General features: G+C 40.4%; 1 protein-coding gene across 3 annotated transcripts in view; it reads left to right on the forward strand.

The window, feature by feature from the left end:
* LOC121278747 (TPR and ankyrin repeat-containing protein 1-like) overlaps window positions 1–16,505 on the forward strand; it is a 147,942-nt gene that overhangs the window by 54,246 nt on the left and 77,191 nt on the right. For 2 of the 3 annotated variants that reach the window (XM_041189136.1, XM_041189137.1), the window contains 4 exons: window positions 7,290–7,422; window positions 8,317–8,457; window positions 11,433–11,600; window positions 11,697–11,867. In XM_041189136.1, coding sequence (XP_041045070.1) covers window positions 7,290–7,422; window positions 8,317–8,457; window positions 11,433–11,600; window positions 11,697–11,867 — 613 coding nt within the window. Of the gene's footprint in view, window positions 1–7,289; window positions 7,423–8,316; window positions 8,458–11,432; window positions 11,601–11,696; window positions 11,868–16,505 lie in introns of those variants that run through there. The other variant, XM_041189139.1, reaches the window with a different exon arrangement.

The following is a 16,505-nucleotide window of genomic DNA, read 5'->3' on the forward strand; positions in this document are numbered from 1 at the left end:
ATATTTAAAGAGGGGGTAGATATATTTTTGAAATATCGGGGAGTTGAGGGCTATGAGGAGCTGGCACGAAAGAGGAGTTGAGGCCTGGGGCAGATCAGCCATGATCTTATTGAATGGCGGGGCAGGCTTGAGGGGCCGAATGGCCTACTCCTCTTATTTCTTATGTTCTTATGAATAAAGCTTTTGAAACTTGCCGTTTTATTTTTTTCTCCAGCTGAACAGAAGCTGTTAGAAATTAAGTAGTAGTATTCCATCTCTACAGTTAACTGGTGCTAAGGCATTCTTTTTTATTCTTTCATGGGGTGTGGGCATCGCTGGCTGGGCCAGCATTTGTTGCCTATCCCTAATTGCCCTTGAAATGAGTGGCTTGCTAGGCCATTTCAGAGGGCATTTAAGATGGTTTCAGTGTCATCATTAGACTTTTCCTTCCAGATTTTTTATTGAATTCCAATTTCATCATCTGCCGTGGTGGGATTCAAACCCAGGTCCCCAGAGCTTTAGCCCCCAACTTGTGTGATAAGTCAGGGACACTTCCAGTGTCCATGATGACCACGTGTACAGGAAGTGTTCCCAGCTGCAGCTATTTGAAAACTTGAAATCTGCGTTTCAAATCTGGAGCCGTGGCTGAAGTCACTGTGAAGCATCCGCAGGGCTAAGACCTTCAGTGATAGCACATACAGTGAGGCGGTCACACTGCAGGTAAAGAGTGCACAGGCAGAAAGGGAATGGGTGACTGCCAGACAGAGTAAAAGCACGATGCATATAGTGCGTGAGTCCCCTGGGTCCATCTCTCTAACAGATTTTTTGTTTTGGATACTGCTGGGGGAGATGGTTTCTCCAGGGAATGTAGCAAGAGCCAAGTCCGTGGCACCACAAGTGGCTCAGCTGTACAAAGTGGGAGAAAAAAAGAGTGGGAGAGCAATAGTGATAGGGCACTGTATTGTAAGGGGAACAGATAGATATTTCTGCGGCCTCAAACGTAACACCAGGATGGTATGTTGCCTCCCTGGTGCCACGGTCAAGGATGTCACTAAGCAGCTGCAGGACATTCTGAAGGGGGAGGGTAAACAGCCGGCGGTCCATATCAGTATCAACAACAGAGATGTAAAAAGAGGGATGAGGTCCTGAAAGCAGAATATAGAGAGCTAGGAAATAAATTAAAAAGCAGGACCTCAAAGGTAGTAATCTCAGGATTACTCCCAGTGCAACATGCAAGCGAGATCAGAAATCGGAGAATAGACCAGATGAATACGTGGCTGGAGAGAAGGATTTAGATTCTTGAGGCATGAGACTGATGTTGGGGAAGATAGGACATGTACAAGCTGGACGGCTTGCACCCCAGCAGGACAGGAACCATTATCCTCGCAGGATATTCGCTAATACTGTAGGGGAGTGTTTAAACTAGAGTGGCAGGAGGATGGGAACCTGAGTGGGGAGATACAAGAGAGCGAAACAAAGATAGGAATGAAAGACAGAAAAATTAAAAGCAAAAGTGGAAGGCAGAGGACACGGGCTAGCAGCAAATAGGATCATAGTACAAAAAAAGACAAGTCTAAAGGCACTTTGTCTGAAAGCATGGGGCATACACAATAGGTAGACGAATTAACAGCGCAAATAGATGTAAATGCGTATGATGTGATTGCAGTTACAGAGACATGGCTGCAGGGCGACCTAGCCTGGGAACTGAATATCCAAGGCTATTCAATACTCAGGAAGGACAGGCAAAAAGGAAAAGGAGATGGCATGCCATTATTAGTTAAGGATGAAATCAGTCCGATAACAAGAGAGGATATCAGCTCAAAATCTAGGTGTAGAATCAGTCAGGGTGGAGCTAAGAAGCCACAAGGGCAGAAAACGTTAGTGTGAGTTGCCTATAGGCCTAAGGTAGGAGACATTATTAAACAGGAAATTAGAGATGCATGTAACAAAGGTGCCACAGTAATCATGGGTGACTTTAGTCTGCATATAAATTGGGCAAACCAAATTAGCAATAATACTGTGGCGGATGAATTCCTGGAGTGAAAACAAGATGGTTTTTTTAGACCAGTAGGTTGAGGAATCAACTAGCGAACAGGCTATCCTAGATTTGGTATTGTGCATTGAGAAAGGGTTAATTAATAATCTTGTTGTGCAGGGTCCTTTAGGGAACAGTGACCATAACATGTTAAAATTCTTCATTGAGTTGGAAAGTGAAGCAGCCTGATCCGAAACTGGGGTCCTAAACCTAAGCAAAGGAAACTGTGAGGGTATGAGGCATGAGTTGGTTAACATAGATAGGGGAACTTCATTAAAAGGCATGATGGTAGATAGGCAATGGCTAGTATTTAAGGAATGAATGTATGCATTGCAACAGTTATGTATTCCTTTCTGGCGCAAAAACATAACAGGAAAAGTGGCTCAACCATGGCTTACAAAAGAAATTAAGGATAGTATTAGATCCAAAGAGGTCATATAAAGTTATTAGAAAAAGTAGCAGAAGGATCAGGAGCAGTTTAGAATTCAGCAAAGGACGACCAAGAGATTGATTAAGAGGGGAAAAATAGAGTATTAGAGTAAACTTGCAAGGAACATAAAGGAGGACTATAAAAGCTCTAAGTATGTAAGAAGAAAAAGATTGATGAAGACTAATGTAGTTCCCCTACAGTTGGAAATAGAGAATTTATAATAGAGAACAAGGAAATGGCAGAGCAATTAAACAACTACTTTAGCACTGTCTTTACGGAGGAAGACGCAAGTAACTTCCTAGAAATACTAGGGAATCAAAGGTCTAGTGAGAAGGAGGAATTTAAGAAAATTTGTATAACTAAAAAAAAAGTGCTAAAAAATTTAATGGGATTGGAAGCTGATAAACCCCCAAGGCCTGATAATCTACACCCCAGGGTAGCAAAGATGGTGAGCATGGAAATAGTGGATGTGTTGGTTGTCATCTTCCAAATTCTGTAGATTCTGGAACAGTCCCGGCAGATTGGAGGGTGGCACATGTGACCCCATTATTTAAAAGAGGAGGGAGGCAAAAAACAGGGAATTACAGACCGGTTAGCCTAATATCCTTAGTAGGGAAAATGCTAGAGTCTATTATAAGGGATGTGATAACAGGACACTTAGAAAATATCAAACTGATTAGACAAAGTCAACATGGATTTATGAAAGGGAAATCATGTTTGACAAACCTGCTGGAGTTTTTTGAGGACATAATTAACAGAATAGTTAAGGGAGAACCAGTGGATGAGGTTCTATTTCGATTTTCAGAAAGCTTTTGATAAAGTCCTACATGAGAGGTTAGTGTGCAAAATTAAAGCACATGGGATTGGGGGTAATATATAGGCATGGACTGAGAATTGGTTAGCAGACAGAGAAACAAGAGTAGGATTAAATGGGTCTTTTTCGGAATGGCAGGCGCAGACTAGTGGGAAACTGCAGGGATCAGTGCTTGCACCCCAGCTATTCACAATGTGTCAATGATTTGGATGAGGGAACCAAATGTAATATTTTCAAGTTTGCTGATGACATGAAACCTAATATGAATGTGAGTAGTGAGGAGGATGTTAAAAGGCTTTAAGGTGATTTAGACAAGTTGAGTGGGTGGGCAAATACATGGCATGCAGTATAATGTGGATAAGTATGAAACTATCCACTTTGGTAGGAAAACCAGAATGGCAGAGTACTATTTCAATGGTGGTAGATTGGGAAATGTTGATGTACAAAGGGACCTGGGTGTCCTTGTACGCCGATCACTGAAAGCAAGCGTACAAGTACAGCAAGAAGTTAAGGCGGCAAATGGTATGTTGGCCTTCTTTGCAAGAGGACTTGAGTGTAGGAGCAAAGATGTTTTGCTGCAGCTATACAGAGCCTTGGTGAGACCTCACCTGGAGTTGTGTGTGCAGTTTTGGCCTCCTTACCTAAGAAAGGATATAATTGCCATAGAGGGAGTGGAGCGATGGTTCACCTGGGATGGCAGGCTTGTCATATGAGGAGAGATTGGGCCGATTAGGCCTGAATTCACCGGAGTTTAGAAGAATGAGAGGAGATCTCATTGAAACATATAAAATTCTCACAGGGCTGGACAGACTGGATGCAGGGATGATGTTTTCTCTGACTGAGGATCTAGAGCCATGGGTCGCAATCTCAGGATATGGAGTAGGGCATTTGGGACTGAGATGAGGAGAAACTTTTTCACTGAGAGGGTGGTGAACCTATGGAATTCTTTACCATTGAAGGCTGTGGAGACCAATTCACTGAATATATTTAAGAAGGAAATAGATTTCTGGACTCTAAAGACGTCAAGCGGTATGGGGAGTGTGCAGGATTATGGTGTTGAGATAGAGGATCAGCCATGATCATATTGAATGGCGAACAGGCTCGAAGAGTTGAGTGACCTACTCCTATTTTCTATGTTTCTACCTTGGGTATCTGGAGTACTAGCCCAGTGATAATACCACTACCCCACTGTCTCATCCTGGGAAGCAAAGTACAATGCACATGCTTAGACTGTATGATTCAATTGGGATTAACAGTCTAGCATCTCTGGGGGAAAAAAAGTCAAGTTCATGCATAAGCTTTTAAGAAAGGAGCTGAGGCCTTCAAATAAAATCTTTAATGAAGGCATTAAAAGACATAAGACAATTCAATGGGTAATTTAATCATTATTATAGGGCAGAATTTTCTCTTTGGCCCGCCCTGCACACCGTAAGATGATGCGCAGTGACGTCAGGCATGCATCCCAATGTCACCGCATATCATTCCGATCTTTCATTCGGCAGGCACCAGAGTCAGCTGTGCGCCTGCCGAACTGTCAAAGACTTGTTAAGGCCATTAATAAACCACTTAACCAATTTGTTATAGCTTTTTTGCTACTTGTCCAGAAGGTTCCGGCTTTTTCAGCTAGAACCGCCCTTTTTTTTGAATAATACATGCAATTTGACAGGGTCGCTCGTCCAACCTTAAGGTTGGCGGGCGGGCGAAGAGCCCAGGCAGCCTTCGCATTTTTCATGAAACCTCATGAGATTTCATGAACGGTTTATTAAATTAATAAATATTTTTAAAACATGTCCCAGCTAGGACATGTGTAAATGATTTTTAACTGTCTTTAGTCTCCCTGAGGCATGGAGCTGCCTCAGGGAGATTTTTGCACTCTTTAGCGTGCATATGCGAAAGAGCGCAGGCCCCGATTCTCCCTCCTCTCCTGTCCGCACAGGTAGTGCTTAATTAGCCTGCCCACATAAAATGGCGGCACACAGCCAATCGCGGGCGGTAATCAGCTCCGTGCCCAACCGGCCTGCCTGACAGACAGAAGATTCTGCCCATAGAATATGTACTCTTCGTTGAGGAAGAAATGCAGAGGAAAAGTGTTTATATGAAAATCTTCAGAAGGTATTTTGAGCAATATGCACAGTTACAAGACAACAAATTTATGTAGGAGGTCTTTATTATAACTAAAGGCTTTGTAGCCAGGAAGTTTGTGCAAATGTATTTTTAATAGGTTAATTTATCAAATGTTTATCAAATAGATTTTCCAGGTAATTCTGTTTTTGTTTTGTATTTTTAATAGGTTAATTTATCAAATGTATTGCTTTCAATTTTTTATATTGTTTAAACCCTTATTTTGTATTTTAAAAAGCTTAGTTACCGTTTGAAAAAAACTAAAAACTCTTTGAAGGTTTTTGATTTGTGGGGTCAATACAGTGGCCAGATTATGTAATTCCAGTGTGATGAGTTTCCATAGACTGGTTTTATCATAAATGTGGTCGTAACTTATAATGAAAATTTGACATAAAAATGTGACAACTGTAAGTAAGATTTAGTACACACACATTGTGCACTGAGGTAAAATTTAAGAAGATGCTAGTTGATCTGTACACTGAACATGAGGAATCGAGTTCTAATGTAGCTTTCACATGAAGCTGTGTGAGGGGATGGGAGACTAAAGGGTACAGTTGTAATTCAGTCACCACTTAGCAAGCAAACCTAGTTAGATCACTGTTTGCACTCAAGTGAAGGAGTTGGGAGGCTCAAAACTAAGGCATCACAATTAGCAGGAGGATATAATTATAGCATGATAAATTTTACATCAGCTTCTGTTGCAAATGTGGACATAATTTATAATGAAAAAGGCTGACAGCAAGTATATGCAGACATATGACATTTAGTTAGATAGGATGGCCCGGGATATGATGGCCTGGAGTCGCCGCTTGATTATGTTGGTTTATTTGGTGAAATTGGCCTAATGGGTACAAAGATCACAGAATTTTAAGCCCAGTTTATATTTGGCACATTTTGAGTTTCCATGAACATATTTGCATTGGTCATAAAAACATGACAGTGGAAGTCGGCCCCAGATGAATAAATCACCATTGGGAAAGGCTGCTAATCACACTTGTTTGTATGTTTTCAGTAAAGTTTTAGAAATTAAGCTGGGTTTTTTGGTGGGCACTAAAAGATTGTTAAACATATTTAAATAAAATTTTTGTTTTAAATTACTAAGAAACCGACTATTGTATACCACTATAACTAGAAAATGTTTTCATGTACTTTCTAATGTGATTATCAGTGAATTAAAATTGGGTTACTCAGGTTTGACACTGAATAAGAGTGTTTATTTTTGTTTTATGATACACATTTTTCGGATGTCTTAACCAAACTTCATGTTACTGCTTTCTAATAAATGAAGCAAATTTTTAAAAAATGCTACCTAATTGCCCTGGTTCATGGCAAGCTTTACATTTGACGATATGCAAGTGAATGAGTAGAAACTCAGGGTGGTGGGAGCACTTTTCAAAACGGGAACAATTTTTGGCAGTTTGGCTCAGAATTGGCAGTTCCAACCAAAGTGGGGGTTCTATGCATTTATATTTACATGCTCATGACATTTCATATTGGTCCGTGAGCTGCCACTGAGAATCCACATCTAAAGTGGTATTATGTGTGGCAAGCCTCTTGCACGGCTCTGTGCAATGCTTGGTTCATATTTGTCTCACAACTGTTGATCTGACGTTTATTGTGTTCTAAATCAGTTGTGCTTTGCTATTTCCCTGTACATTTGACAAACTGTGCTAAGGAAAATTTAACTTTTGTACCTAGAATTTTCTCCTCCTACCTCCTCCCTCCTTCCTCACCCTAGTCAACTTATTTAGGGTTTCAAAAGCCCTTGGCAAATAATTCTAACAAACCTTGTTTCTGAATTCTTTCAATCTGTTTTAATTGAAAGTATTTTTACTATTTTCACAAAGTCCAAAAATTGCTTTAAGATTTATATTCATAGCTTCTTTTTCCTCTTTTTTTTTCCCCCGAAGTATGGGCATAGACCTACCCATTGCAAAGGATGGATAACGTCGCTGTTGCGTACCTTAGTGTCTCATGGTGCAAACCTTGAAAGCATTGGACCATTCCCACTTCATTCCATCCTCAAACTTGCTATAAGGACCAGTAAGTAACCTTGCTTTCAAAAAACCTATTGCATTTCAGTTATCCATTGCAGGTGTTGGCCTTGGCTCAGTAGTAGCACTCCTGCATTTGAGTCAGAAGTTTGTGGGTTCAAGCTTTGTTGTAGAGAAATACATACATAAACTTGGCTGATACTCTGGGCTGAATTTTCACTACCAAGGCAGAAATTTCCTGACTTGGCACGTCTATGACATTCAACCTTTGCCTTGGGAGATGGGGATGGCATAGAGGCGGGCCTGCCAACCCAGGAAACAGATTGTAGGTGGCTGTGGGGGGTTGGGGTGGAATGGGGGCAAGTGCTGAGGCAGGCTGGTCAGAAGCCTGCCTCAGTTCTCCGGGACTTTGTCCTAGTTGTATTAATAACAGGCTCTGTAGCCCTTATCCACTCACTCACTCACTCCCCATGCCCCCTCCATGCCCATTGACCCAATATGCACCATGTACGGAAACCAGCTATATAATAACAATAGCAAGTGTTGAAATACTGATGTAAAAAAAACCACCCGTTTAGAAATCTTTGCATAAAATTGCGGTTCTTACAACCCTTTAAAAGTGTCAATCAGGCAGGGCCATTATAGTATTAGTAAATGAAGCTTTAACCTCTTCACACCTCTTAAGCATTCAGACATTGACAGAAGAAATCACAGAAAAAATAACTTCTTATAACCACATAAATATGTCAGTCAAGCAAAGTAGACATCCACTCAGTTGTCAAAACAGAACCCCTGATGAGCTGCTGCATTTGAGAGTCTTGAAGCTTAGCCAAGCATTCATTATGAGGTATCTGGGAACTGTTTCAGTCGAAATAGATGGCCAGACATCTAGGTTCTCCACCTGTGATATGTTGTATTCACTAATCTATCCTTTACATTTTAGATGACAGAAAACTTCTTAAGTGGATTTTTGTACAAAAGCCATATCTACAGAGCATGATTAACCAACAGGATGAAAATGGCCACTCCCTTCTACATGTGGTGGCTTTCTGGCAGATAGGGTTGGATGGATATAGTCGGAGATGTAAGTTAACTGTTGGTGTTGCAGTATCAACACATATTTTACCCTTCCAAACCTTCTCTCAGTTATCTTTGATAATTTTTAAAAATCAGTGTGTCAGCTGTGTTTAGGTATATTTGGTGAGGGCTATATTTAAAGTTATGTGACAGCTGTTTCTATGATGTATACAGTATTTGTTGTTTAAAAGCTGGTGACATACTAGGCTAAGAATACTGACTCGTGCTAACTGCAGGTGAATAATGTTGACCGAGCTGCTCTTTTTTCCTAGTACCGCCAAGAAATTTAGCCAGTGCTTTAAATTTAACATGCCTAATGGCATTTCCCTTTCTTTCTACAAGTTAGCTAAAATGTGGACTATTTTTTAAATTATAAGGATATTCTTTTTGCAAATAGCTAAATGTAAATGTGTAAATAATTGACTGGGGAAAACAGAAACAAGCAAAGAAATGTGTGTGTCATTAAGCATATGCATATTGCTAGCAGGAGAGTTCAATTATACAAGAATTTTAATGTAAGTACAGAATATGTGTCAGTGAGTGAGATGAAGACTACTTCTGTTTTTCATCTTCCAAACTTCTGTCCTCCGCTGGAGCCGATTTACTCCTGCTGGGATACTGTTTTACAGGCACCTTATGTGCCACTACTTGGGAAACGTTTTATAGGCACCAACTTCAGAGGGCATTATGAGCATGTCACATATTGTGCTTCTGGAGTGGTGTGTCGATTAGACTGGATAGAGTACAAGATTCCCTTCCCTGACCAGTTTTTTAATGATGATTTGGAATAGCCGCATTTTGTTCCTATTTCTTCTGACTGCACTTTAATTACATTCTGTATTACAAAATAAATGAATTTCCATGAGTGATTCCCAGTAGCAGAAAGTAGATACTGTACCAGTTTCACTTACAGCTTGCAACAAAATGCTAGATTCTCTCCGTCTCACTGAAATCAAATTACCACTCTAACCAACAGATCCACTGTACTGTGACTTCATATTCCAAAAGAATCTACCCAAGTAAAACTGCAACACAACAATGGAGCTAGTTTTAAAATCCTGTTGCATTCACAATCAGTCTAGAAAGATCCTCTGAAAATACACTGGGACCCCTGCTATAATGTAAATTTCCATTTAAATGAAAACCTCCTATCGTCATGACCCTACAGAACCAATCTTTTAAAGGCAGCAACTGTTATGTGAAAGTAGCTTTGGTTTCACTCAACAAATGTTCCTTTTTTTTCCCTGTTAAAACAGAAGTTTGTATGTTTTGAGTCCCAAGACACAGTTTCCCCCACCTGGTGGGCTATCAGGCACTTGTAGCTGGCTTTTGTTGTGTGAATAGTCTTGACCATCCCACCAGCACTTTGTATTCAGCTATTTATTCAATTCCCTCTTCAAAGTTACGATTGAATCTGCTTCCACTCTTTCAGGCAGCGCATTCCAGATCATCATAACTGCATAAAAATAATTCCCCTATTTCATCTTTGCTTCTTTTACTAATTAATTTAAATCTGTGTCTTCTGGTTACCAACTTACTGCCGGTGGTAATAGTTACTCCTTATTTGCTCTGTCAAACCCTGTTATTATTTTTAAAGGTTCTATTAAATCTTCCCTAAACTTCTCTGTTCTGAGAAGAATAATCTTAGCCCCTCCAGTCTTTTCACGTAACTGAAGTCCTTCATCCTTGATAACTTATTAGTAAATTCAAGTGAACGTCTTTAACCTGATGTTAAAGGTGTGCTTATTTTTAATCAAATTGGCCTTATGCAATATGTGTCTGGGCACCTCAGTATTATTTAAAACATCTTCTCTGAAGAGCAACATCAAGAGTTTAATCCATAGCCTGACAGGGGAAAAATACACATTCAGTTCTATTTTATGAATAAATTAATTGGTCTTGTTCATCAGAATTTTATGACTTTAAGACCATTAAACAGAAAATATCTTTCTAAGAGATTCTGTGTAGGGAACTGTCAATTAGAGTCAGGAAAAGATCGACAGGCTGGATGTTTTATCTCTTGAAAAAAGAAGGCTGAGAGATGACCTGATAGGGATCTTTTAAAATTATGAAAGGTCTTTATAAGAGTGGATAAAGACAGAATGTTTCCTCTTGTGGGAAAGAGCTTAATTAGAGGCCATTAATATAAGATAGTCACTGAGAAATCCAGTAGGTAATTCAGAAGCAATTCTTTACTCAGAGTGGTAAGAATGTGGAACTCGTAACCACGAGGGGTGGTTGAAGTTAACAGTATAGATGCATTTAAAGGGAAGCTAGATAAGCATAGGAGGGAGAAGGGAATAGGGGCTTACAATGATAGATTTAAATGAGGAAAGATGGGAGGAAGCTGGAATGAAGCATAAACACTGGCATCCACTGGTTTGACCCAATTGCTATATATCCTATATAATGCTATATATCCTACATAATGCCCTTTGATCTCTGGTACCTGGGTTCAGATCAAACCCACACTGATGGATTAAAATCTCCTGCTGGCTGTTAGTGCTATATGAGTTGAGTTTGGGCGCTCTCCTAATGAGCATGGGCCTACAGCACAAAACTTTCCCTAAGTTGGGGTACTTGTTGGCAGTATCAGTCATGGAGATCACAGGATGGGTAGTATAAAAAAAATGGAAAAATTGTCTTGGGCTGCTCCTTTGAGCTTGGTACTGAAGTAAGTTGTTAGGGCAAACAAGAGGGAGCTTTTAGCTGCTGTGCATTGCCTCAACTGGCCTTATAGGGCATTTGAAATAGAATAGTCCTGTTCTTTAGCACTAACCTTAATGCGCATCAAAATTCAAGGAATTCAGTGAAATTAATTTTGGCAGCTATAATTGCAAAGGATTAAATGAGTTCTAGTTGATAATGGTACATTCCTTTTTCCTGCTAGATGCAGTTGAAGAATTTGCTTATTTTCCAGAATCCAAAAGCAATATTTCAGAAATGTTAAGTTTTTCCAATCCCTTGCTGTTTTTATTGTAGTTCAGACTGAAGATGTGCATCTCCTTCTGCAGTTTGGAGCTGATCCTAGTATTCCCGATAGAAGGAACAAGTTTCCAACTGACTACCTAAAGAAAAATAAAAACTTTAAAGCGGTCGATTTTATCAGTAGACGTTGCTCAGCAACAGCGGCAGACTCAGTGTTCCAAGGTACAGACCTGCTGAATAGCTGACATCCTCTTTCATACAAAATGAGTTGAAAGTGCAGCAGTTACTTATTTTTTTAAAATTTGATCATTTATGTAGAAGCAGCAAACCAGATGGAGGAGAATGAATCTGCTTGTGCAGCTGTCACATTTGAAGAGGCTGTTGAGCAGTTTATGCAGTTTTGCAACTTGGGAAGAGAGGAGTCTTGTAAGGATTTGTTGGCCCAAACTGAAGTCCAGGTATTTCTACAACAACTGTCCACCCTGACAGGTAGGTCATACTTTAGAAATGTAAGCCAAGCTTCAGAACAAATAAAATAAACTGATTTACAATTCTTTTTCTAATAATTAGATTTTGTGACTGTTGGGGAACCAGAGTCTATACCAGCTAAGACAGTCAATCAAATTCTCTTGCTCTGTTCTGTTCACACGAGCTCATTTTCTTTTCTATATTTCATTACATGTCAGTTGCTGAAGTCAGGATTATTGACTGACTCTTTTATTTGGAAGAGATTTTGATTTTAAGTGGCTTAAAGGTTAATTCATAATGATGTAACCCCCTCGTGGGAATTGTGAAATTCTGGAGCTGTCAGGACAAATAGGGGATTGGAATGTTAAGAAGATAGGAAGCCTTCATATTTGGTATGAGATGGTGTTTTGCTTGTGTGCAGCGTGAGCTGTCTGCTAATAATCCACCTCTTGGGGTGGCTGAAATTTTAAAATAATACTGCTGTAGAATACTGCTGTAAGCCATTTTTTTCCTAGCAAGAATTTTTTTTTGTACCAGAGATGTGAGCATTGCTGGCAAGGTCAGCATTTATTGCCATCTCTAATTACCCTTGAAGGTGGTGGTGGGCTGCATTCTTGAACCACTGCAGTCCATCTGGTGAAGGTAAACCACAGTGCTGTGAGGGAGGGAGATCCAAGATTTTTGACCCAGCAACAGTGAAGGAATGACGATATATTTCCAAAAGGATGGTGTGTGACTTGGTGTTCCCATGCATTTGCTGCCCTTGTCCTTCTAGGCGGTAGAGCTCGTGGATTTGGAATGTGCTGCTGGAGTCTTGGTGAGCTGCTGCAGTGCATCTTGTAGATGGTGTACACTGCTGCCACTTTGCATCATTGGTGGAGGGAGTGAATGTTTAAGGCTAAGTCATTCTGCATGTTTTTTTCTAAACCACCCATACAATTCAGCAAACTAACCATTTATTACTGTACCTATCCATAGAATAGTAAGAGAAGATCCAGTAGTGCAGAAGGTAAGATTTATTAGTGTGATATTTAGATCAGGAGAGGGCTGAGAAGGAACTTGTCTGGGGTCTGTATAGACTGACCTAGTTGAATGAACTGTAGCTAAAGCAAGAATGGGTGGGATCTTGACTGCTTGGTGTTTTAACTGTAGAATGGCGATATTGTGCTGGTGAGATGAATGAATGAATTACTTTTTATGCTGATTACTGAGAGTTAGATGAACATAAGAAATAGGGCAAGTTGGCCATTAGACATTCGGTAAGATCATCACTGGCCTTCAACCTTAACTCTACTTTTCTGCCCAATTCCCATATTCCTTGCTTCACTTAGTTCAAATATTTATTGATCTCAACCTTAATATACTCAGTGATTGACATCCACAGCCCTCAGGATAGAGTTCCAAAGATCCTCACAGCCATCTGAGTGAAAAAAATTGTTCATCTCAGCTGACCCCTTATCCTGAGACTATGCCCCTAGTTCTAGACTCTCGTCAGGGGAAGCATCATCTCAGCATCTACCCTGCCAAGCACTCTTAGAAATTTTGTATGTTTCAATTAGATCACCTCTCATTCTTCTAAATCCCAGAGAATATGGGTATATTCTACTCTATCTCTCCTTATAGGACAGCCCTCTCATCTCAGGACTTAATCCAGTGAACCTTCATTGCATCCCATCTAAGGTGATTATATCTTCACTTGGGCATGGAGACCAAAACTGTACCTATTACTCCAGATGTGGTCTCCACAATTGCAGCAAGATTTCCTTACTCTTATACTCTGACACCCCCCCTCAATAATAAAGACCATTATACTATTTGCCTTCTAATTGCTTGCTGTACCTGCATGCTACCTTCGTGTTTTGTGTGCAAGGACACCCAAATCCCTTTGAACACCAACGTTTAACGATTTCTCACCATTTAAAAATATTCTGTTTTTATTCTTGCTATCAAAGTGAATAACCTTGCACTTTCCCACGTAGATACCATCTGCCATCTTCTTGTCCACTCATATAAGTTATCTATATCAGTTACAAACTTTGTGAGGGGAGCAAGGCCAGGATGGGATTTGAAAACAAGTTTGAATATTTTAAAATCACGAGGTTGCTTGACTAGGAGCCGATGTAGGTCAGTGAGCACAAGGGATGATAGGGGAATGGGAACAAAAGCAAAATACTACAGATGCTGAAAACCTGAAATAAAAACAGATAATGCTTGAACTACTCAACAGGGCCTGGCAGCATCTGTAGAAAAAGAAACAAATTTAATGACTTTGAATGTTAACTCTTTCTCTCTCCACAGACTTTGCCAATCTGCTGAGTATTGCCAGCATTTTCTGTTTTCATTTCTGATAGAGAAATGGAACTTGCTGCGAGCTAAGACACAGGTAGCAGAAATTTGGGTGATCTCAAGTTTACAGAGGATAAAATGTGGGAGACCAGCCGGGATGCATTGAAGCAGTCAGGTCTAGAGGTAACAAAGGCATGAATGAGGGTTTCAGCAGCAGATGAGCTGAGACAGTGGTGAAGTTGGGTGACGTTATGGGGGTAGAAATCTGTAGTCTTAGGGAAAGCACAACGATGAGGTCAGAAGCTCATCTAGGGGTCAAATGTGATACCAAGGTTGCAAATAAATTTGCTTAACCTCAGACAGTTGCCAGGGAGAGGGATGAAGTCAGGAGCTAGGGAATGGAGTTTGGAGTGCTGACCGGAAACAATGGCTTCAGTCTTCCCAATATTTAATTGGAGTAAATTTCTGCTCATCCAGTACTGAATGTCAGATAATCAGTGTGATAGTTTAGTAAAAGTGGAGGTGTTGAAAGAGGTCATGTTGAAGTAGAGCTGAGTGTCTTCAGAGTACATGTGAAAACTAATGCTGTAACTTCAGATGATGTCAATGAGGGGCAGCGTGTAGGAGAGTCCTGTGGATAGATCGTGTAAGTGCCCTCTTAACTCTTCGTAATAATGGTTCCAGCATTTTTCTGATGGCTGATGTTAGTCTAAGTAAGACCAGTTAGCTCAGATGGCTAGAGCGTGGTCATCAATAAAGCTGATAGTGCAGGTTCAGTCCCTGTATCGGCTGAAGTAGTTCTTGGGGCCTTTTCTGCTTGCCTCATTGTAATATCATAGCATCATTTAGCCATCATTAGCAGTCCTTACACAACTGCGGGTGCTACATGAAGAGGGAGATATCAGCCTAACTGACCTGTAGTTTTGCAGAGAAATGTGAATTGATTCATTTTGGTAAGAAGAACATGGAGCGGGAATATAAAATAAAGGGCACAATTTTAAAGGAGGTGCAGGAGCTCAGAAACCTGGTTATACATGTGCATAAATCATTGAAGGTGGTAGGATAGGCTGGGAGTGCGGATAATAAAGTTTACAGTATCCTAAACTTTATTATTCAAGACATAGAGTACAAGAGTAAGGAGGTTATGTTGAACTTTTAGAAGACCCTAGTTTGGCCTCACTTGGAGTATTGTGTTCAGTTTTGGGCATTGCATTTCAAGAAGGATGTGAAGACATTGAAGAGAGTGCGAAAAGATTCATGAGAATGGTTCCAGGGATAAGGATCTTCAGTTATGAAGATAGATTGAAGAAATTATGAATGTTTTCCTGGTGGAAGAGAAGGCTAAGGGGAGATTTGGTAGAGGTGTTCAAAACCATGAGGGACCTGGACAGAGTAAATAGGGAGAAACTGGTCCCACTCGTGAAAGGATCAAGAATGAGTGGGCACTGATTTAAAGTAATTGGTCAAGAAGTAACGGCGATATGAGAAAAAACATTTTCACGCAGCAAGTGGTTAGGTCTGGAATGCACTGCCTCAGATTGCGGTGGAGGCAGGTTCAATTGGACCATACAAAAAGGAATTAGACTGTTATCTGAAAAGAAAGAGTGTGCATTGTTACAGGGACAAGGCAGGAGGATGGTACTAAGTGAATTGCTCATTTGGAGAGCTGGTGCTTTAGCAATGGACCAAATGTCCTGCACTGTAACAATCCTGTGATTGGTTTGCTCTCTCCCTGCTGCATTTGCTACCTTCCAATCCACTGAGATCATTCCAGAATCGAGGGAATTTTGGAAAATCACAGCCAGAGCATCCACTATCTCTGTAGCCACCTCTTCTAGAACCCTTGGTTGCAGGCCAACAGGCCCAGGGCATTAAGATAATAGCAAAATACTGCAGATGCTGGAAATCTGAAATAAAAACTGAAAATGCTGGAAAAACTCAGCAGGTCCGACAGCATCTGTGGAGAGAGAAACCGAGTTAATGCTTTGAGTCTGTACGACCCTTCTTCAGAGCTAAAGAGAGGTAGAAATGTGATGAAATTTATGCTGTTTCAGAGGTGGAGCAGGTGAAGCTGGAAAGAAAGTCAGCAGTAGGACCAGATCATTTGTTGGATTTCAGTCCCATTAATTTCTCCTGTACTTTTTCTTTACTAGTATCACTTAGTTTAATCTCCTCATTCTCATTAGACCCTTTGTTCCTCAACACATTGTTTTGAGTAAGCTTTGAACAACAGCAGCTCTGAATTCCAAGGATAATATTGATATTGGTATGTTCATTCCAGAGGGAGGCCCCACCCATAGTTTTTCAATTCAGAACTTTCCAGAATCTTGATAGTCTGTGTTGAATAAGCAAAGGTCACCTGACTGCTTGGTA

The sequence above is a fragment of the Carcharodon carcharias genome, chromosome 6, assembly GCF_017639515.1.
Source record: "Carcharodon carcharias isolate sCarCar2 chromosome 6, sCarCar2.pri, whole genome shotgun sequence".
Taxonomy (NCBI): Eukaryota; Metazoa; Chordata; class Chondrichthyes; order Lamniformes; family Lamnidae; genus Carcharodon; species Carcharodon carcharias.